Genomic DNA, 23,269 nt, shown 5'->3' with positions numbered 1-23,269 from the left:
CCCCCCCGGGCCCCCCCCCCCCCGCGCCCGCCTCCCGCCGTGCCGCCATCCCGGGGGGAGCGATGCTCGTTCAAAGTTTGCGTGGGGAGCGGGCGGTAACGAAAAGAGGAGCCCGGGGAGAGCGGCGGAGGGACCCCATCGAAATCGGGGATGCGCTGCTACCGCGCATCCCTCTCGCAGCCGGGATGCGCGCTGCGGTGCGGGGCGCGGGTGAGGGAGCGGTACCGGGGACGAGGGGGGGGACATCGGGCGGCAACGAAATCGCCGGGAGGAGGGGGCAGAGGGGGGCGAGCTCGTGTTTTTCGTTCCCCACGGGGCCTCACGCCACACCGGCAGGACCGGCCGACAGGACCGGCGGAGCGGCTTAGGGGACTCGGCGCTCCGGTGTCCGCCGGTCGTGCCGGCGTGGCGGGGGCCTCTCGCCGCATCCCTGCCCGGGTTGGGTTCCCGCATGCGGCGCTCGTCACGGCCACGTTAATTAAACTGTAATTAATCATCGCGTCCGGCCGCGATCGGCGCAATTACAGCGATCAAACAGAAGTTAATAACGGCGCGGATCGCCCCCAGCTATCACTTTTGTGTGTGCCCCCGCGCCTTCCTTCCCCGCCATCACCAGCGGCACCGGGAGCATGCGGCGGAGCCGCCGCGGAGCCAAACGCGGGTGCGGAGCCACCCTTCTCCTCCGCGGCCGAGCCGAGCTCCGGCCGCGCTCCCACGCGGGACAGCGGCCGCGCTCCCCCCGGGACGCGCCGTCGGGGGGGACGCGGACCGGGCGCTGCCGGCCGGGCCTTGCGGCGCGGCCTTCCCGCAATGATCGCAACCCGAGCCGGTAATTATTCCTCGCCTTTTAATTATTTATCCTCTCCAGCCCCCGCTCCTCCAGCCGTACGGAGGCAGGAGCGCGGTGAGACGCTCCCGCGCTGGGTCGAGCCCCGCCGCCCCGCTCGGCACCGCGTTCCGGGTGATCCCGACCCGCTCGGCACCGCGTTCCGGGTGATCCCGACCCGCTCGACACCCGCGGAGCCGCGGGAGCCACGCCGGGCTGCGAGGCACCGGGAGCGGGCGGCGGCGCGGACCGAGCCGGTACCGCCGGGGCCGCTCCGGCGCTGCCGGGAGGAGAAGGGGGGCTCCGGCAGGACGCGGTTCTGCCCCGGTTCCATCCGCCGTGCCCTTGCCCGGGCCGTGCCTCTGCCCGGTGCCCGCGGAGCTCGGCCGGAGCCCGGAGCGGCGGAGGCGGCCCCGGTTCGCCCCGACGGCGGCGCGGAGCCCCGGGGAGGGGAGCGACCCCAGGCCCGACCCCGGCCCCGCCGCCCCGGCCGCGCTCCCCGCTCCTCGCAACCGCCGTATCTTTTAACAGTTGAATTGACTGCAGTTTTTGTCAGTTAATTAGGTTTAATTTACATAATTAGTACAGTATAAAGAGTATTGGGGATAATCAGGAGGTACGTCTCGCTTACTGTGTAAACACGGATTCGGAATTAAAAATCAGATGTAATTAAGGCGTGTGCGCGCGGCTTTTAATTGTAATGAATTTCTAATTAACGCTCAACGATCGCCGCACGCGAGAGCCGGGACGTTTGCGGGCTCCGCCGCCCCCCAAACCGGGGACACCCCCGGGGACACCCCCGGGGCCGGGGGGCGCGGAGGGGCCGCGGCCGGCGGGGTGGGCGCTGCGCCCTGACGGGACCCCCCCCATCCTTCCCCGTTCCCCGGGCCGGTGCCGCTGGCAGACGAAGCCGCTGGATAATTTAGGTTAAAACTTAGGGAGCCGTGTCACGGGTGTATAAATAAATAATCACGCGTGGCGGGCGCGGAAGGCCCCGCGCTCCTGGAGGGCTGAGCCGAGATTGCCACATAAATCACGGCGGTCTAATTCAGTGGAAGTTTAATAAACGCCTCCTATTGGAAATGAATGTTCCCCATTTAACAGTTGTATCAGCACCATATAAAACCATGACCCCAATAAATTTAATTTTAGAGGCCGATCAATCCGGGCTTCTCTCCATCGATCCGCGGCGGCTCTGCACCTCCGCAGCCTCTTCCGCGGCCCTTCCCGCCGAGGCGGGGGAAGGAGCGTTTCGATTAGACTCTTTATTAGGAAAAGATTGCTCCGAGAGGCCTGAAAATTAAACGGTGACATTTTAATTACTGGACATTGACAAAGGGAGCGGGCGGCTGCTCTCTGCAGGCCGGGCACACTCGGCCTGACCCGGCTGCTGAGCCCCGCGGGCCGGGGGGAGCAGCGGGAGCCGTGCGGGGCTCCGGGGAGCCTGGGGCTTCCTCTCGGTGCGCCCCGGGATCCCTTCCCGGGGCTGGGCACACCTGGCCCCCACCCCGCTGCGCCTTCTCCGTGCATCCCGGCTCTCCCAGCGCGCATCCCTCAGTCTGTGCACCCCGTTTTTTATGGCCCCCACCATTCCCCCCTCCGTGCCACCCCACACACCGTCCATCCCCACAGCACAGCCCCCGGCTCTCCCCAGTGCGCCCCAGGTCCCGCCCCGCAGCTGCTGTCACCTTGTCGCCCTCCCCTCACCTCTGTGTCCACCCAAACCCTCCCTGCGCCTCTGAAGCTCCCCGGTTTTCCTGGGCCGGAGCGGCTGCGGGATCGATGGGCACGGCTTTATTGATCAGGCGGAACCGAGCAGCCGGGCGGGGATGGAGCGGGACGAGGGAGGGCAGCGCCTCAGCCCCTCCCGAGCCGGGACGGAGCCGCACTCACCTGGCAGCTCTGCTCGGCCGCGGGGAAGTTTTCCTCCTCCTGCTGCCCATAAAAGCCCCAGACATCCATTTGCCATTAAACACCCCCGGGCTCTCCGGCTCTGACAAACCTTGAACTTGCGCCGCGGGCCCGGCGCCGGGGAGCGGAGGCAGCAGCCGGGAAGGCTCAATCCATAAATCGTGTCCTGGGCGCGCACGGTGCTTTATGGACAGAGCCCGTGCTGAAGGTAACGCGGCCCGGGGTCAGCGCAGCTCCTCGGCAGCCGCGCCGCAGCTCCGGCTGCAGCTTCCCGACGGGAAAGGCTCGGGATCACAGGCTCGCTGTGGCTGCTTTGAGTTAGGAGAGTTTTTTTTTTTTTTTTTTTTTAATTCGGTGTGACCAAATACTGCAATAGGAGATTTTTAAATTTCTCTTTTCCCCCGTTAGGTTTTCCCAGCCCGGGCTGGTCGGTGCTGGTGAGCCGGGGGAGCAGGAGGAGGCCAGAAAGTTTAGAGGACACCCCCCTGATCCCTCCAAATTTCTGGTGATGCCCCCCGGGAATGCCGAAGATGAGTTATCCTAAAACACCGGTTACAGCTCAGGACCTCAGCATCATTCAATGGGCTCAGCTCCTCCCTGGAGAGCCCCTGTGCCCCCAGGCCTGGCTGTCCCCGCGGGGACATCGCTGCCACCCAGCTGCAGCATTTGGGCTCGGGCTGCTCCTTACCTGGTTCCCCGGGCAGAGGCACCATAAATACCCTGCCCTGGGTAGCAAGGGGCACCTCGGGAGGGGCTCAGGGGGCACAGCTGGATCCTCTGAGGCTCTCGGGGGTCCGGGGGCACCTGGGATGTGTTTGTTCCCTGATGGGCAGGCCCGTGGCAGCTGGACAAGGACCGCTCCCCGGGGGTGTCCCCGAGTTTCTCTGTGTTTATCTCTGCGGGTGTCACATCCCAACGGGAGTGTGAGGAGTACGGAGATGTGTCCGAGAAGCTGAGCAGCCCGGGGGGTCCTGGAGCATCCTGGAGACGGGATTTGCAGCTCCTGTTCCCTGCCCCAGAGGGCCGAAGGAGCTCTGTGTTTGTGCTCTGCCCCCGGAGCAGCCCCCGCAGAGCGGAGCCGCGACCTGGGACAGTCCCTGTCCCTCCTGTCCCTGCCCCTCCTGCCCCTCCTGCCCCTGCCCAGCCCAGGCTCCCGGGGCTTCCCGGAGCAGCTCCCGTGGGATGTGGTGGCTCCCGGCTTGTCCTGCCCAGGGCAGCGCTGGGCACGGCGGGGCCCCGGAGCCGAGCGGGGCCGGTGCCCGCCTGCGGTGGCATCGCCCCCTCCTCGCCCCTCCGCCACGGCCGAGCCGCTGCTCCCGCTGCTCTCCAGGGGATTTGGCTCCCTGCAGGAGTTTTTCTTTCCCAACAAAGCCCCAAATTCCCAGGTGTTGCCCGCGGTCCATCCCTGGCCCATGGATGCCCCCAGGTGAACTTTCCTTGCAGGACCGGGAGGCAGGAAAGCATCCACGCCACCCCCAGCTCCAGCCCTGCCTTTGGCTTTTCCTCTCGGGTATCCAGGGATCAAATGAAGCTCCCGAGAGCTGTTCCCGGCCATTGCTCAGTTATTAACGCCACCACACTGCCGGCGTGGAGCCCAGGGACAGCGACAGGTACGGGACCCCTCCCGGCTCTTCGGATAACAAAGACGGGCGCTTTGCCTTTGGAATGCTGACAGCGGGCTGGATTTTGGCCGTGGGATACGAGAAACAAAATATTTTCTAATTCTGTGCTGATTTAAAGGCAAACTTCCAAGGGTTCTTCTCACGGGAGCTTTGCCGGGCAACGGGAAAGGGAAATGTGGAAAATATTGGAAGTTTTGGCACAGATGGGACATATTCCGTTTTTCCCACATCCACACTCCCATGGGAATCAACATCACTGAGGTTTTAGGAGGGGAGACAGAGAGGTGAGAGTGGTGTGGGGCTGCCGGGGGAGCCCTAAAGGAGCAGCTGGGGTGAGGAGGGGGATCGGGGGTCACTCTGCAGCTGTGGGATCCTCCCTGAATTCATTACACACCCCTGAGGCCATCCTCCGGGCAGGACTCAGCTGCAGGGTGTGATATTGCTGCATTTCCTGCAACCTTTCCAGCCAAGAAATGCCACAATTCAGACCCCAAAAAATTGCAGCAGGGAAGATGAGAGAGGGAAAAGCCATCCCCGGGCAGCCCCAGGTTTGGGTCAGCTCCTGCCTGCGGGGAGAGCAGCACTGCTGAGCCCCTCCCCAGCACCCAGCACTTCCAGGAAAATCTCCCTGGAGCTTCATTCCCATCCCTGGACATTTTGGGAACTGGGTGACTTCACACCTGGGCCATGTTTTGTGTCCTGGCCATCTCAAAGTCATTTTTGAGTGCCCCGAGGCAGGGTTTGCTCAGCCCGGTGGTGCTGCATCCCTGGGGGATCCCTTGGGGCGGGTTTGGGGGTTCCTGCACTGCTGGAGTGCCCCATGCCAGGCTCACCTGCATCCCACAAGGCACAGACATGGACTGGGATGTTCTTGGTGCAGGGAGAGGAGCTGGGCTGGGTTCAGGACTTGGGTGAGCTCAATCCTGGCCAAATTTCCTGCATTCCCCCTCAGCTGTGCCCCTCGGTGCTGACGGGTGTGGCAGGAATCGGGGTCCATGTGGGAACAAAGCACCCCCAGACCCCGTATCCAGGCAGGAGGGGGAGCTTTGGGAAGGCCCAACCTCGCTGCTGCTCAGCAGGGAACACCAGCAAGGCTGAGAGGAGCTGCTCAATCCCAAACTTCCCTCCTCTGCCCTTGCCTCCAGCCCCATCCCCCCAGATTCTGCTGGGAAGGGGCAGATGAGCAGATCCCTGGCTGCACAGAATCCCAGGATTTGGGTGAGGAAAGGAGATGGAGGCCCCAGATTCCCCTGGACTCATCCCACTGATGAACCACATGAATTATAATCCTGCCCCTGCTTTAACCAGGAGGCTTTTCCCAGCTCCATCCCACACGGATTTTCAGGGTGAGTCCTCCCCTCCCAACCTCCCTGGCAGGAAAAGCAGCAGGAAAAAACCCTGGGATTGCTGAGTTTTAAACGAAATCTGAGAGAGAGAGAGGGGAAGAGAGAGAGACCTTTTACCCAGGGAAAGCTGCTGCGAACTGTTAGGGATAAATAAATGGCAGCGCTGCCGACGCCCTGCCTGGCTCACAGGGAGGGAATTTGTCTCACTTTAGCAGAAGGACCTGGAGGAACGGGGCTGCCGGCTCATTCATCGCCTGTTATCTGCCAGCCAGGTTGTGACATCAGAGCAATTAAGACAAACTTTAGTCTGTAAGTTCAAGCCTGCAACCTCTACACTTCAAAAGAAGACAAACGATCCCTCCAAGGAAGGAAAGCAAGTCTTTTCCAGGCTGCTTCCAGAATAACATTTAGGATTTGCAGTGGTTTTGGGAGGGATAATTCACTGAATTGTGGGGGGGTTGAAGCTGCTGGTAGAAAATAAACCACCTGAGTATTTTTTTATTTTTTAGCAAAAGTTTATTTCTAATGCAAAGACAAGCAAACAAACCCCAACCTCCTCCCACCCAACTCACTCACCCCAAACCTGCCTCTCACATCCATGGTTTATTTTTTTTTTTTCCTTTTAATAAGCATTTTTACACAAGGACTGATTCAACCTGTGTTGGTCTGTTGTGGAAACGTCCCCAGGAACTGCAGGAGCCAGGAGCACCCAGCAGAGACATTGCAGCCATTCCTTTTTCCTGGAACACCAAACCTGGAGCCTGTGCTTCACCTGGCTGAACCCACAGCTGTGCCAGGGCCTCCCCACCCTCCCAGGGAAGGATTATTCCCAATATCCCATCCATCCCTGCCCTCTGGCACTGGGATCCATTCCCTGTGTCCTGTCCCTCCAGCCCTTGTCCCCAGTCCCTCTCCAGCTCTCCTGGAGCCCCTTCAGGCCCTGGCAGGGCTCTGAGAATTCCTGGATCCTTCCCTTCTCCAGGGGAACATTCCCAGCTCTCCCAGGCTGGCTGCAGAGCAGAGCCCTGTCCTCTTTCTCCTCCCCTTTTCCACCTCAGCAAACCCTCTCTGGTTCAGGGATCAGCCTGCAGTGCCTGACCATGGATGCTCCCCATGTCCCAGCAGCTGGCACTGGGAGCACAGAGGGCATTCCCAGTCACTCACTGGTGTGATGCTGACCCCCTGGCACCCCTCACCTCCTCACAGGGTGGGCAAGCCCAGACATTTCTCTTTTTTTGTCTGTTTGCTTTTGTTTTACACTTAAACCCAGTATTTAGTGGCTGCCTGCACTCAGAGACAGCCACCAACTCGTCAGGAAATCTTCTGGACACTTGGGCAGGAGCAACAGTTAAAAAATACTCTGGAGTCAGGAAACAGAACATTCAGTAACCCAAAAATAGAGATATAAAATACTTGCTTTAAGGCTGTGTACAGTATAACTGAAGATAAACCTGGAAATTGCTCAGCAACAAAAGAAACAATTAAGAAAATTCCTTAATGTGGCGGTGAGGAAAAGGCAGCCAACAAACACCCTGATTTTGTTGATGCTTCTAGGAAATAGTTGGAGTAAAATACGATCTGGATAAACTGAGAGTCCAAAGGTGGAGATCCTGGTGTGGGCAGAGCTCTTGGGGTGCTGCAGAGCTCACTGGGGTCCCTGGGCTCGCCGCTCCTCCAGCATCCTGCACACCCACATGGACACCACCTCGGCGTTGCCGTCGTTGTACTGCACCACAAAGGGGTGGCCCTGCAAGGGGACAGGCAGGGTCAGCCAGGAGAAACACACAGAGCCCTTCTGGAGCAAAACCCCACAGGAGAAACACACAGAGCCCTTCTGGAGCAAAACCTCACTGGAGAAACAGACACAGACTTACTGGAGCAAAACCCCAGTGCAGAAACACACAGAGCCCTTCTGGAGCAAAACCCCACAGGAGAAACACACAGAGCCCTTCTGGAGCAAAACCCCAGTGCAGAAACACACAGAGCCCTTGTGGAGCAAAACCCCAGTGCAGAAACACACACAGCCCTTCTGGAGCACAAACCCCACAGGAGAAACACACAGAGCCCTTGTGGAGCAAAACCCCAGTGCAGAAACACACACAGAGCCCTTCTGGAGCAAAAACCCCACTGGAGAAACACACAGAGCCCTTGTGGAGCACAAACCCCACTGGAGAAACACACAGAGCCCTTCTGGAGCACAAACCCCAGTGCAGCATCCCATGGCTGCACCACAGCAGTGCCATAAAGCACTGACTCAGAGCAGTGAGAGGCAGCCCAGACTTCTTGGAAATGCTCTTTTTTTTTTTTTTTTGGTTGATATTCCATTTGCTCGTTGTGTTCTGAGCCAGCCCCTTTCCAGGACAGCTGAGCAGTTGCTGAATGATGTTTGGGTAAAATGATAACCCAAAAAAACCCCCATTAATCTGCTTGTAAATGTGTGTGATGTCCTAAAATTCCTTCTTTAACATCCCCCCCATGCATCCTCCACGTGCACTGACCCTCCAGAGCATAAAGGGGATCCAGGAGAGCTGCAGGGGGCCCTGGACAAGGCAGGGAGTGACAGGATGAGGTGTTTTGCCCAGCACTGGGGTGTTTTTGGGTGGAAAAGTGCAGGAATAAGATAAATGCTTTTATCTCCAACACAGCCCAGAAGCAGCTATTTCACCTCTTCAACAGAACAGCCAAGGACACCAGAGAGAAGCAGGAGAGAACAATCAGGAGGCACAGACAGGGCAGAGCAGATGCACTGGGGCAATCAAACCCAAATATTCCAGCCAGACCTTTCTCCTTTAGCATGGAGAGACCCCACAGCCAAAGCCCCCTGGATATCCCTGCATTTAGGCTGCTCCAAATGAAATTTCAGCTCTGAAACCTCAGCTCTGCACACTGCTCACCCTGTTTGCTTTGGTTTCTGAGGATAGTCCACCAAAACCTGGGGGTTTCCACACTTTTCTCCTTAGGAATGAGTTCAACTTGAAATTACTCTTCAGATTTCTCATGTTTTTACTGTCTTGCTCCAGTGAGGATTCTTCTCAGGCTGAAGGGATGTTTTTACTAGAAACTGTCTTTTCAGAATCTGGTGGCTAATTTTTTTGAGTTGTTTGTTTTGAAACTGGGAATGGGAGAACAGAGATTTCCAGCAAAACTCAGCAGGATCCATCTTTGCAAATCTTGGTGGACAGCCTGCAGCATTTTCAGGTCAGGCACCAAAAACCAAGGAGGACACAAGCGGCCCAAAGACGTCCAGTGCTCAGGGATGTGCCAAAATCTACTTCCAAACCCCTTTGCTGCTTTTAATACCTGACCTCACTCAGCAGCACCTGCAACTGCAATAAAACCATTTATGCAAGAACCCCACAGAGCTGGGGGTAATGCAGGAGTGCACCAAACCTGGCCTTGGCCCTTTGCAGTGAGATTTGGAGTGAAAGTCAGCACAAACTCCAAGAGAGGGACCTGCAGTTGGCTCAGAACCCAAAAATGGCTCAGGGAATTATTGGAGTTTTCCTCCAAGGTCTCCAGCACTGCAGCTGCAGTGGTTTTCTGTCTCTTCAGAAATCTCTCCATAAACTCAAGCCTGCCCTCCATAATTCTGTCATTATTCAGCACCCAATCCCACAGTCCCCCCTTTTCAGGCAATCTGAGCATTGCAATCCTTACCCAGAGCACACAGACCTCAGAAAGCAGTGCCTGAAACTGGAAATTCCTCTGCAAAGGATGGGGGAGAGAAGGGGCAGGGAGCTGAGACAGGGAGGGAAGGAAGAACAAGGGAAAAACCCAAATAAAAAGCCAAAGCACCAAGGGAGAAATGCAGCAGGACAGAGCTGTCACCTCAGAGAGGAGACAATGACAGCCCCAACAGTTTGGACACTGCCAATAAATCCTGGTGGCTGCCTCAGCCACAAATAAAGTCCCAGCCCTGACTCCAGGAGTGAGCAATATGTTCTCACCCAAAGCCAGCAACCTGCTGGGCTTAAATATTCCTGCAGGGATTTACTGCAAGGGAACACTGAGAAAAGGTAAATGTGTGGGAGCTTGAAATGCATTTTCTGTTGCAGGGACCAGTTCCACTTCTGGAGAGGTTTCCCTGCCTGCTGTGGCATGCACAGCTTTATGTTTGGGGGCACATGATCCCATCCCTGTGTATTTCACATCTCCTCAGACTCCTCTGCACATTCACAGCAAAACAATAACTACCTCCTTCCCAATTTTTACATGCTCAGCCTTAAAAATACCTGGAAATAGCACTGGCAGAGGGGAACAGATTTTTAAATATTCAGCCTTAAAAAATACCTGGAACTCAGCACAGCCAGCAGGAGAGAGGTTAAAAATCCAGCACCAAAGTGGTTTTCCTTACTGGCCTGGTACTGCTGTGCCGTGCCCTGGCTCAGTGGGATGCACTGGGAATCCTGCAGGGAATGGGAAGTGGCTGCTGCAGAGCCTGGAGCTGGAAAGGTCAGGCAGGACAGGGCCAGGGCTGGCCCTGAGTGAGTGTCAGGCAGCCTAATTTTGTGTGTCAACCCTGAAAATGAGATAAACAATGACAAACCAGGCTTTTTAAATGAACTTGTCTCTTCTGGTTCTCTTGATAAAGGGTACGTTTCTCGAGTTGCAGTGTCCCACCAGACAGGTTTAACTCTTTCACAGGGGAGCTCCTGGCAGAGGGGGAGGTGAAGGATTTAAATACCTGACAGGAAATTAAAAGGGCAGTGCCCCCCTGAACACAGGGCCCTGGTAATTCCAATTCAGTGCTCACCAACCATCAATCATTCAGCCCAGTCAATTAAATCCCCATTATTCAAGGGTAAAAGTTCCATCATTTTATCTACCCCTAAAATTCAGCAATTTGCTTTCATGGCCTTGTCCTCTGGCCTAAAAAGAATCTTTGTTTCTGATAATAACCCACCCTGAGCTTATTGCCACAGACCTTGCATGGCATGCTGGGCAGGACTGCAGGTCCAGGGGCATTTTCCAGCTCCAAGTGCCCACCTGGAGAGTGCAGCTCTGCTCCAGGGGGATGAAATTCCCTCTGGGATACAAAATCATTACCCACAGCCCCAAATCCCTTCAGTCTAAAGCACAGGTAACAACTTCCACTGCCCTCACACACCAATCCAGGGAAGAGGAGAGCTTCAGGAGAGCCTCTCCCACAAACAGGATCCTCTGGCCATGAAATGTTTGTGTTTGGAAGCACCAGGGAGGTTCAGACCAATGCCAAGGGACAGGCAGACCATAAACAATGCCCCTCATGCAGTGCCTGGGATTTCAGGCACAAAAGGAGGCAGTGTTTATGTGAGACTGCTCTAAAGGTCCATGGACAGGCAGCTACCAGCCTGGAATGGTGACAAAGCACATTCCCAGTGTGAAATGCCAGTCAGCCACAGATTTCCTTGGAAATCACCGAAAATGAGAGATTTTCCTCCCCAGGGTGGTGCTCCCTGGGGCACAGAAGATGGCAGGAACCTGAATCCCAAATGGGGGGAGAACATGAGATCTAACCCACTCCAGCACCTCCTTTTATTTTTTTTCCCCTGGCATAGTGAGAGGCTGACTGGGGAGGGCAGCCAATTAAAAATGATAATAAAATTCCTCATGCTTATGCAAGGAAGGTTGGGAAATGAGTGACACTGCACTGGTTGCAGTGGTGTCACCCTTTTAACATTTCTTTTTCCAGGAACCCTCCCAGCCTGAACTCCATTTATCACCAAGCAGCACAGACAAATCACGCCTTCCATTAAAAAAATTCTGAACTCAACACAACAAAAAAACCCCACAATAAAAAAGATCCCAACTGTTGCAGCCACAGCCTATCAAGACAATGGCCGTGCCCTCAGACAGCATTTCAAATACAGTTTATTAGTGTGTGATATGAAAAGGGTATTTTTATTGCATGATATAATGCAATGGGACCTTGGGCGCTCTGCAGAAGGACCTTGCACTCAGAAGTGTAATGAACCCATAGTCCAAAAAACATTATACTGTACATTAACCTATCATTAATGGCACATTAGGGCTGGGGGCATTGCACGCTCGCTGGGCAGGGCTCCATCAGGACAGTGTGCAGGAAACCACAGTCTTCCCAGGCTTAAAACAAATAGAGAAAATAAATATTACTGCTGGCTGCAGGCTGCTCTGAGGGAAGCTCACTCGCTGCTTAACTTGCAGGTTTTTAAAGGGGGGATGAGGAAGATGCAGCAGTTTATTGGGTGGTGTTGGCATGCTCTGAATGCATCAGGTGCAGCTTTTCCTGCACAAAACACAGCCCCTGATAAGAACAGAGTGGAAGCTGGAAGCCTGCTCCCCTCCCCTGCCATTCCCTAATTCCTCCCTGGCAGCAGGAGTTGGGAATGGGAAGAGCATCCTCTGACCCAGCTCTCTGTTGGACACCTGGGATCTCTTTTGCCCCTGCACTCGTTTCACCTGAGCAGAATTCCAGCCCCTGAGCAGAATTCCATGTGAAATGTGAGCAAAACACCAAATCCCTGCTGCTCCCAGAGCAGGTGGGATGTTCCAGGCCTTCCCCCACTCCAGGTGCTCTGTTCAAAGGAAAGCCACAGAGCAAATGTTAAATCAGGAAAGCCTGGCTGGCAGCTCATCCCTCCAACTCCAAAAAATCCCAACTTGGCTGTCCAACAGCACATCCCAGTTGGTTCTCCCATTGCTCCTGAGGTGCCTGTGCTGTACACAGCTCTTCTATGAACTCAGGGCATGGGTTTGAGGGGAAATCCCTGCCCATCCTCATGTTTAATGGGGGACAGGTCCCACCTCCAACAGGACAAACACAAAGCTCAGCTCAGGAGCTGCTTCCCAGGACTCCTGGAAACACCAAGTGCTGAGTAACCCAAAGAGCTTCCCAGAATTCCTGGAAACACCAAGTGCTGAGTAACCTAAACCACCCCACACTGACCCCCTCCAGTGCCCTCAGCACATGTCAGGATTTCATCACTCCAGCCCTGCCTCCAGAGCTGGAGGATCTTCCATCTCGAGCTGCTGCCTCCAAGGACAAGCCACACTAAAAGCTGTTCTAATTATCTGTGCCAGCTATCCACAGTATCCAACTGCGGCTCCCGCAGCCAGGAATAGCAGCGAGGAATCCTCAGGCCAATTCTCTCACTGCAGCCTCCCAAAACATGGTTAATTCACAGGCACAGAAGGTGGCAGGGCATCCTCAGGGGATGCTCCACGCAGCTTCTGAGGCTTGAGTGGGGTAAAAACTCTGAAGGCTGAGCACACGTGAATCCACAGAGACACAGAACGTGCCCACGGGAGAAAGGACCCTGCAGGACACTTTAAAGTGGGATCCAGCTGCTCCAACTCTTGTTTTCCTTTTGAAATTTTGGGATTTTTTTTTTTTAATCCTTTTAAGGGAAGTGTGAGCACCTGAAGTGCTTGGAACAGCAGGGACTGGGAGAGTGAGAGTGCCAAGAGTGTCCCCAGTGTCCCAAAGCTGCAGCAAGGTCAGCTGCAGCCTCCTTGTCTCTTCCAAATGGGATTGCAGATCACAGACTGAGCTTAACCCTAAAACTGCAGCTCCTCCTCGGGACTGTGCCTGATCTGGGAGCGAGGTTTGCTGGCCCAGTTCTCTCTCAGTGTTCTGTCCTCAGACTATTGAGGGCAAGGACTGCGCTCGCTGCGCCGGAGAGGCTCCAGCGCCCCCAGAGCTGCGCTCAGCTTTGAGCTGGGCTCAAAGCCCCAGAGCAGGGGCTGAAACCATGGCATCACAGAATCATGGCTGGAAGGACCACAAAACCCACCCAGTCCTCCCCCTGCCCTGGGCACAGACACCTCCCACCACCCCAGGTTGCTCCAATCCAACCTCGAGCACTCCCAGCACGGCCCAGTGGCGTTTTTGGCTGGAGATGGGGCAGGAACAGGAACACATCCACAGGGCAAAACAAGTCTGGTTATTTTCCTGCAAGTTTCTGCTCCCTGCTCGCTCCTCAGCTGAGAGCAGAGCCCAGCCTGCTGAGCAGCTCCACTCGGGAAGTGGGGAGTTTTGTTTGTTGCATGGCCTCCCTAACATACACTGTAATTAAAATGTTGATTACTAAACAGTTTAAATATATGACAGACAATGCAGTTAAAGCCTACAGTTAGGTCAATATGTGATTTAGATTTGCCATTTAAAAACTCTCATTTAAATTTTGCATACATTAATCACTACCATACTTCAATGTTCTGATATCCACCTGACTACACTATTAAAATAAAACTTGCTGCCCCAGGGAAATCCTACTTATTCTTAATTGTTTCGAGGCTTTGATGGGCTTTTAATCTAAGATTAATTTATGCAATTTTAAATAACTCTTCTTATGATTAATAAGCTTGAAAATTAAAAGGAGTCTAAAGCAATTATAATGAGCATTTGGTCATAACCTCATTAGGAGAAGGAGTGAAGGATACAGCTCTGGAATTCTTACAAGACTACAATTTAAGGTTACTTTCAGAGGAGTCAAACATAGTTCTTGAAATTGCAAAGGCAGATTAGCCTAGGTCAGCCTTAGAACTATGGCTACCTAGATTAGCACACTAATGATTTTATCCCTCTGATGATATGTGAGACAGTGAAAAGATGATGCAAAACAAAGATAACACAACTAAGCACTGAAGCCTTGGGGTTATATTTCTTCCTTTTTTTTTTTTGAGAAGTACTTTTGTCTCCTATTATTTATCTTTTTCTAGACTGGCTTTCACCAATGCATTTATCCTTTTTATAGGAGAAAGTTAATTGCAAGCGATTTTCAGCTGGTTTAGTTTTGTTGAGGCACCAAAATTCTCCTGCAATTTACAGAATTTGTCTTCAATTCACAACAGTGCCCAGGCCTGATGGATGGACTAAGAGGAAGAACACCTTAACTTTGACCTCAACACCTTAACCTGAACAGCAGCTGTCTACACACCTCACCCAAATTTCCATTTCTAAACAGCAATATGGATTCTTCATTATGATTAAAGTCTTATTTTCCAAGCTCTGGACAGGTGGTGACCCCACAAGACACCTCAGAGACCCCCTGTGCACTTGACTGATGTGTCCAAGCTGGCAACTCATCACCAGACAAAGGGTCAAGAGGGAATTTTTCAGGTGAGAACAGCAGGAATCGGAGCAGCTCCACTCCCCAGCTGGACCTGACTTCAAACTCCTCAACCCCTCCTCCTGCAGGACCCTGGGTCTGTTATTTGTTCCCTTCCTGTGGCAAAGACTGGTCTGAAATTTTCTACAGGGTTTAGGGTTTGGCTGTGGCACAGAGGAATCTATTTGCCCATCTGCAGATCATTCTTTCCACAGCAGCTTTGCTTTTGATATTTGTTGTTAAAGCAGTAACTGTCCCTGGCACTCCTCACGCTGCTCAGCTAAAAACGAGCCAGCTCCCAGCAAAGGTATTTCACTTTTTGTGTTATGACTCTTAAAAACTCTGAAAACAAACGAAAGCAACCGAAATCTAATTGGAGTTTACTTCTGCAAGTGCTGCTGAGGTTAAGGAGAGCTGCAGAGGAGGAATGGGGAGAGTGGCCCAAGGCTGATGGAGTCTGTCAACATTAGCAAGCTGTCGACAACAGAAGCAGCTCTGCTGAGTGAAACACTCGGTGCAACATTTCGGGGATGGAAGAGGTTTGACTTTTGCCCAGCTCTGGTCTGGTTTGTGGCCTCAGTGCCCATTTGTAGCTGGAGCTCATTAGGTGTGTGCCTGGAGCACATCTTCTGGTGGGGCTTCATTTGAAATCTATTCAATCTGTGAGCTTCAAGACCTGGCTGTGATGAGAATGAGAGAGTGGGGGTTCAGAAAGAGCAGAGATTCACACCAGAAAGGCACACCTGACCTGAACTCTGGTGGAGCTGCACCTGCAGAAGTGTCCTCAGCTCCAGCACAGGAATGGTGGTGGTGACACCAAACAGAGCTGGTCAGGGATTCAGAGCTGATACAGAATTTCCTTCAAACAAGGACTAAGTGTTCCCCTAGACTCGGGTGGAAGGGTGAAGAAAACAACTGCTTTCCCCAAGTTTTTCTACTGGGGAAAAAAAAAAAATTGCTAAGCAAATTACTAAGCTGAAGTAAACTGAAACAATCTCCTAAATGTTTTTCACCCAAACCTTGGAGAAGAAAATGCTGTGTGCACACACGCACAAATAACAACAATTAACAAAAGCAAAAAAACCCTGAAAATGATGTGGCTGGAAGCAAAAAGGGAGAATGGAACAGCTCGTACTTCGTTAGCATTTTTGTGATGAAGTTTCTGCAAATGAACAAGTCGTTTTTACAAGTACCACTATGATCATCCTGCATTCCATGGCTACACGCTGCCTGCACGGAGTGCAAAATGACATCCCCGTGTTTGTCAGGCTCTGTGGAGGGACTCAGAAAAGTATTAAATGATGGAGGTGAAGGCGCTGCCACATCCCCTCGTCTGAGGAGCAGAGAAAGCTCAGGTATGAAACAATGCTGGTATAAACGCACTGAGCCCTGCTGAAAACACAAAGAGAACAAAATATATCACCACTAGTTGGCTTGGGGAAGAAAATATAAATTCCTTTGAATTTCTCCCAAGGTCATTGAACAAGGACCGAGGCCACCAGCACCATTTCCATGCTCAGAGCTGTATTTTAATCCAGGGGAGCCTTTCCCTGGTGGAAACCTGGCTCTCCCCAGCCCAGCAGGCACAGGCTCATCCCGATTTTTACCAGCTGAGTGTTTCCCCAAGCTCTCCCATCAAATCCGAGCAGGCAGATGCACACTGACGGGACAATGAACTTTTCCAGGGCTGTATTTTGGGGTTTCAGCCTGAATAAAGCCGCGCGCTCCGAGCTCTGCCCCGGCTGGGAGCGCCAACAGCTGGCTCTGGAGAGGAGGCCGTGCCTTAAAAAAAGGAAAATAAATAAAAAAAGAAATCATGTTTAATTTAAAAATTAGAAACTGGAGCAGGCTGTGAGCGCAGAGGTTGATTGAAACAAAATTTAAATTCCTGTCAAGCCCATTTAAACACAGGGGCCCTTCATAGGCAATTAGCTGCTCCCTGTGAAGGCTGAGCGAGGCCGGGCCTGGTCACTGTGAGGAGCCGAGAAAAATTAACTAAAATCAGGCGCTATGAAATATTTAGCCTCCCAGTTTATCACCGGGGTTTGGAAGTGTAAACAAGACAAAAATCGATTCCTCGGTGCCCTCCAATCAATCCCCCAAAATGGCGAGGGCATCTGTTTCTGCTCAATTTTGTTTACTCTGGCAGATTTGCCTTAATTGCGGTTGTTTATCTCCCGTTGTCCCCGGGGCCCTAATCTCCCGATTACTAATACTTAACACTCATTTCACATCTAAAGCTACTTCTAATCCTCAACAGGTTTCTGGAGCTCTTAAAATGATGGAGGCCAGGGAGATTTCTCTTTGTGAGAGGAGCATTTTGCGACCCGCAACCAGCTGGGCCCAATCGTCACCAGGGATGGCGGCAACAAAGGTGCTAAAAGGCTCTTTCACAAACTCTGCCTCTCCGCCGGGAATGCCACCGAGAAAAAAAGGCCTTTGATGGGGAAAAAAGGGAAAAAAACCACCCCGAACAAGGGGGCTCTAACAGTCCAGCCAAATAAAGTTACTGTCATCATCAAGCGCTGTCAATCACAATGAAAATCCAATTAAAAAATCTTTCAGCACGGCCCTTCTTCAGGAGAAAAATGTCCCCTATTTATATGCGGGGTTTTTTTTTTTTTTTTTTTTTTTTTTTTTTTTTTTTTTGTCAACTGCACAAATTAGAAAGTCGTATTAATTGATTTTTTACTACTTTAGGCCCTGATCCTCCAGCAGAATTTCTGCGGATGGAAGAATCAAGCGGCACAAATCTGATTAAGGGATTTGAGGCATAATGCACACAGGTCACTAAGAAGCCATATCTCTATCTCCTGCTTTATACTCTGCTTATTCATAGGCAATTATTACTCTTATTTAATACTGCAGGAGTGTCCTGAGGTGCTAATTGGACTAGAGACCCACATGTAGCTGGTACTGCACAAGCACCAGCCATTTTAATCTGTGCAGAGTGTCTGAATAGATTTAAAATGCCAATTTCATTACACAAATAAAAATCGTATGTGGATTTCAACAGTTGCCTGTTAGAACAAATTCCTTGATGAATTTGGAATGAATAGAATGGACAGTACTCGGGATTTAAAGACATGGGTCTTATTTTGGAACTGCTAACAGATTTTTTTCCCCTCAAATTGTCAAAATAAATACGTAAGGAAGACAGCTGACATAAAACATCAACGAGGCAAATGCACAACTTCTCAATACCCAGTAATTGAAAGATTTGCAATTCTGCTACCAAAATGAGTGAGATGTAAATATTTGTCCCTGTGCCTGGAGAACTACTGAACTACCAGCAGTGCCAAATGAAACATTTGCTCAAATTAAACTGCAAAGCCCAGGAGACTCAAGTAACCAAAAAATATGAACTGTATCCCTCGAAGCTGTTGCCAATTTGTTTTTGTCCAATTTCCTTGGATTTTCAACACCTCTTTGAGCCAACTCGTGTTACTCCTTTTCACATTTCACAGGAAAGTGCTGCTGTTTAGTGCAGTTCTAGGGCATGGTAGGAGAGGAATATTCCCATTTATTCCCAGATATTCCCATTTACTGGATGATGCCATGGCAATGGGTGCAGCAGGCAGGGAATGAAGGCACCACCCCTTAACGTGTCACCATCCTGCTCCTGGGTGGTTGCTGGATTTAGTGACACTGATAGAATGGATGTCTCCATTTCAAGAGCTGATTTCTCAAGTGGCACAGAAGATCTCACACCCCAAGGACAGAGGTGGCATTTCCCCCTTTTTTTTTGAAAGACAGAGGGGGAAATATCCCTGACCCACCTTTCCCAGTTTCAGCTCAGTGAGCAATGCTGCCACCTGAAGAAACACAGATTTTTTTCCTCTAAGCTACCTTGAGCAAGGAAGATACTGAACATCCTGAGCCCTGCTGTGAAATCCTTGCCTCAGTATAAATTTTGCTTTGTCTTCAGTGTATCCAGGGTTTGATCCAGAACTCCTTGTCCACTGCATGTCTGAAGTGAGAGACCGAAGGCCCAGTTTATTATTAATCACATACATTTCATGACTGAACTGGATGATCCTAAAAAACCTTTCTCATCCTAAACAATTCTATATTTGCAACAGCTAAAACACTTGGCTCTGTACTTTTTTTCCTTGAGAAACCAGAAGAGAGCCCTTTCCTTCACATCTGCTTGTGTTTGGTGTCTGTCAGAACTTCCCCTTGTCATGGAGTGAATAACTGGGATCGTTGTGGCAGAGGAGAGGCTGCCCACCTGCAAACAAAGCCATTCATCACAGCCACGAGCACAGACAATTTTATCAGCCCTGATGGGAGATCCTGCACTGGCCCAGGATAAAACAAAGTAGCCAAAGAGGGAAAATTCTTGGCTCCCTGTGCTTCAGCAGCAGTGCCCAAACATCTGGATAGGTGCACACAGCAAGCATGGATCTCTAAAGCTGGTCTCACAGGATTCAGCAGCAGTGCCCAAACATCTGGATCTCTAAAGCTGGTCTCACTCTCTGGGGGGTGTTTGTGCAAAGGGAAGTGCTGAGAGCCCTCTGGTCCATCCCAAAAGCCATCATCATCCAAACCCCAGCCCTGGCTCCTCAGTGATACCACTGGGGGAAAGCCCTTTATTGACAAACCTAAGCACCAGTGTTTTATTGGCTTTATTCTGGGGGTTTAGATGAAAATCCAGCCGGGATTATGCTGATCCTCCATTTGTTTGTTTAAACCATAAAAGTATTTCCTGAGAGCTGAAACCAGGGGTTTAACACAAAAAACTGCAAATACGTTTAGCTACTGTGCAGACCCTCTGAAATAAAGCTACAAAAAACATAGCTACTTAAAATCCAGCTACTTAAAACCTTACATTTTTAATTCCCGTGTTGTACTTGTTGGAGATGTGCGAACAGACAGCCAGAATGCATTTTTGAGTCTCTAATATCTTGACACATGTCTTAAGATATTTAAATATACAAACTAACTGTTTATCTGGAAAAAAATACCCGTTTATAGCCAGTAAAATCAGGGTGCCTGGTTCAGAGCCATTCCTGGAATGGGGAGGGGGATTGCTGGATGCATAGGAATGGGAAATTTCAAAATTGGATTAGGCATTTAAATAAATAAAATACCAAAGGAGAAAAGGTTTTGCAGCATGTCAGTGGCTTTGACACAGATGATGTACAATTTATCACACAATGTTTAAATTGATACAATTTAAATTGATGTCATATTGACATAAGAAGTGTCAGTAATTTAAATTTTAAGGAGAAAAGCTTCTGGTTGTGTTGCCAACTTGAAGAAGAATCATTAGATCTGTACAAAATTAATGGAGTGCAGGAGGTGACTGCATCCTCTCCCTGCCCAATTTTTTTCCTTGAGGAATCCTAAAGGCTGTGCTTTGATGCCTCCACAGGAGAGCACAAGGGAATAACTGCTCCATTCCTGACTTTTGGTGTTTCAAACACCATTTTTTACGTAAACGCCTTTCGTTCCAATAACCATCACGGAGCAGTTCAAAGCTGCACTAACAACAAAAAAACCCCTCACCAAGAGACTCCAGCAATTCCAAAAAAAGCACCAACAATCTGCAGCAGCCGAGGCCGAGCTTGCAGCTAAAGAAGAGATTTTAAACAATTACCAAAGCAGGGCAGTGATATCATAAAGGCAATTTCTGCGCTAGCTTGTTTTCTGCAACTCTCCCTGCCTCTGAACAGCTAGAACAGATAATAACTATTAGTAAATCAAACTCCTGCAATATCCAGCTGTGCCTCCCCCATTTACATACAGATAGAATGGGTATATGTTTTTAATATGTATGCCAGGCGTAGTTTTACCACAGCTGAAGTGCACGCTACAAAGGAGGAGGAGAATGGGAATGGAATCAGCATGAGATAATAAAGTGGCCTAGATAAAGTATTAGCCAGCGATTGATCTCAAACAGGGGATGCTGCTTCTCTCTGACCTGATTACTTACTATGCATAGATTCCATTAAATAGAGCTTAGGATGGAAAGCTTTGGGAAAATACCGTAAATACAGGCACAGCCCCAGCCTGGCTGCTTCCCTGGACTCTGGGCATGAACAGAGTTTAAACCTCCCTGGCTTTAAACAGGGGTTAAACCTTCCCTGGGTTTAAATCAGAATCTAAACCTTCCCTGGGTTTAAATCAGAATCTAAACCTTCCCTGGGTTTAAATCAGAATCTAAACCTTCCCTGGGTTTAAATCAGAATCTAAACCTTCCCTGGAGTTAAACCTTCCCTAGCTTTAAACCAGAATCTAAACCTTCCCTGCAATTAAATGGTTTAAACCAGAATCTAAACCTTCCCTGGGTTTAAACAGGTCTTTAAAACTTCACTGGGTTTAAACAGGAGTTAAAAATTTAAATTACTGATGTTTCTTATGTTGATACTTTATTTAAATTCTTATCAATTTTAAAACATATTTTTAATCAATTTAAAATATTAAGTTTTAGAAATTTAAATTATTAAAATAAAAAATATTAAATGTATCAATTTAAACATTGTGTGATAAATTGTACATCATCTGTGTCAAAGCCACTGACATGCTGCAAAACCTTTTCTCCTTTGGTATTTTATTTATTTAAATGCCTAATCCAATTTTGAAATTTCCCATTCCTATGCATCCAGCAATCCCCCTCCCCATTCCAGGAATGGCTCTGAACCAGGCACCCTGATTTTACTGGCTGTAATGGATATTTTTTCCTCAGATAAAACAGTTAGTTTGTAGATTTAAATATCTTAAGACATATGTCAAGATATTAGAGACTCAAAAATGCATTCTGGCTGTCTGTTCGCACATCTCCAACAAGTACAACACGGGAATTAAAAACAGGAACAGGAGTTCAAACCTTCCCTGGGCTGCCACAGCACAACTCCTGAATAAACACTGCCCCGAGAGCCAGAAAAACTCTGTGTTTCTGGCAAAAAACACAACTGCAAAGGGGAAAAATCTCTTTATACAGAAGAATTGTTGAGATTTTCGTGTCAGAAAGGGAGGGGACAGACAGAGAGGAATGTGCTGTGCAGTCTTCCCTGTGATAATACAGGAATATATTCAATTTAATTGGTTCTCTGCCTTTCTCTTAAGAGAGAACAAACTGGAGATAAAGGAGCAGCATTTTAAAGTTCACAATGACCACTGGTAATTCTGAGGTTGTTCCTTTCCCTGAATGAACAATTTTTTCCTCATTGCTTGGTGAAATTCCTTATTTCACTGCTGTGGAACAAGTCAGTGGATTTGATTACGCACACCCAGAGAAACCAATGGGATATCTTGTTTTGGGCATGGCTGCAGGGAAGAAAGGGCAGTGAGTAAATAAATAATAAAATAAATAAATACAGGAGCCTGATCCACCTGCACATGGACACCTGTGGTAAAGAAAAACCAGACTTTAAACAAGAATTTCCTCCAGCCTCGGCTTTGGCCCTGTTTCCTGACAAAATGGACATTTTGGGTTTTATAAAAAGAAGCTTTTTGCATGACAGGCAGAGGAAATCCATCCCAGGACTCTGGTGCAGGTGCCAACCTGGCACTCCAGGTATTGGCACTCAGCTCCTCAAATCCACCTAAAACCCACTGATTTTCAGCAGAGGAGGAAAAGATTCATCTTCTGCTCCCTTCAACTTGTTTTCAGTCCTTAATTCTGGGCACAAACTAGTGACTTCCAGCACAGCCGTGTCTGCAGGGGAGGAGGAGATGCTCTGGTTTGTCTGCAGGTGAGGATGGCAGTGTGTGACACCTCCCATCATTGCTGGAACACTGCTTTTAATTAAAATAAACCAACCCAAAATGCAGTGAACAAGGTGAATCCCTGCTCTGGTTTAAATCAGTGAGAAGGTGACCTTGGAGATCCAGGGTTTCGCTGCATCCCTCTGTGCATTCCTTCCATCCACCAGAGCCACGTGGCAATTTCAGCAAGATGGAATTAAAGGATGCACTGGTGAGAAATTCCAGAATTCACAGGATTTTTGTGCTCAGGGAATGTGGCACTCAGTGCTCTGCTCAAGGTGGGGCTCAAATGGACTCCATGACCTTGGAGGGCTTTTCCAACCTCATTAATTCCACAATATTTAAAAGTTTTGGTTTCTTTCTGGCCCTGTTTTCCAGCAATTATAAATTAATTTTTTCACACATATTTAGGTATATGCTGTGTGTATATCTGTGTACACAGACACATAATGTTAATGCATACATTCATATTAATTTTATAAATAAAGTGCTCCTTGAGAAGACTGGGGAAAAGCAAAAATATAAAGGGTTAGACTCTATAAATATATAATATATAAAAATAAGTGCATAAACATTATATAAAGATTAAGTATAGACAAATATATTATTAATAATATAATACAATTAGATAATATATATTTATTAATTATAAATATATATTTATATATAATGTGAAATAAAAATATAAATATATACTACATATAATATTACATATATCCTCTATAAAATAAAGGAGTGAGCAGCTCCTGCTCTACTACTCGTTGTTGCAAGCTCATTTCTAAC

At 50.0% G+C, this 23,269-nt stretch overlaps 1 protein-coding gene across 1 annotated transcript in view; it reads right to left on the bottom strand.

The window, feature by feature from the left end:
• Positions 1-6,630: 6,630 nt before the first annotated feature.
• The window catches only part of MAP2K5 (mitogen-activated protein kinase kinase 5), a 124,015-nt gene continuing 107,376 nt past the window's right edge, over positions 6,631-23,269 (bottom strand). The window contains exon 22 of the mRNA XM_041418674.1: positions 6,631-7,452. Coding sequence (XP_041274608.1) covers positions 7,351-7,452 — 102 coding nt within the window. The 3' untranslated portion in view covers positions 6,631-7,350. The remainder of the gene's footprint in view (positions 7,453-23,269) is intronic.

Source organism: Onychostruthus taczanowskii, unplaced genomic scaffold (genome assembly GCF_017590055.1).
Source record: "Onychostruthus taczanowskii isolate IOZ18803 unplaced genomic scaffold, ASM1759005v1 scaffold6, whole genome shotgun sequence".
Taxonomy (NCBI): Eukaryota; Metazoa; Chordata; class Aves; order Passeriformes; family Passeridae; genus Onychostruthus; species Onychostruthus taczanowskii.
The sequence above is the reverse complement of the archived record's forward strand: the minus strand, read 5'-3'. Positions and strand labels throughout refer to the sequence as shown.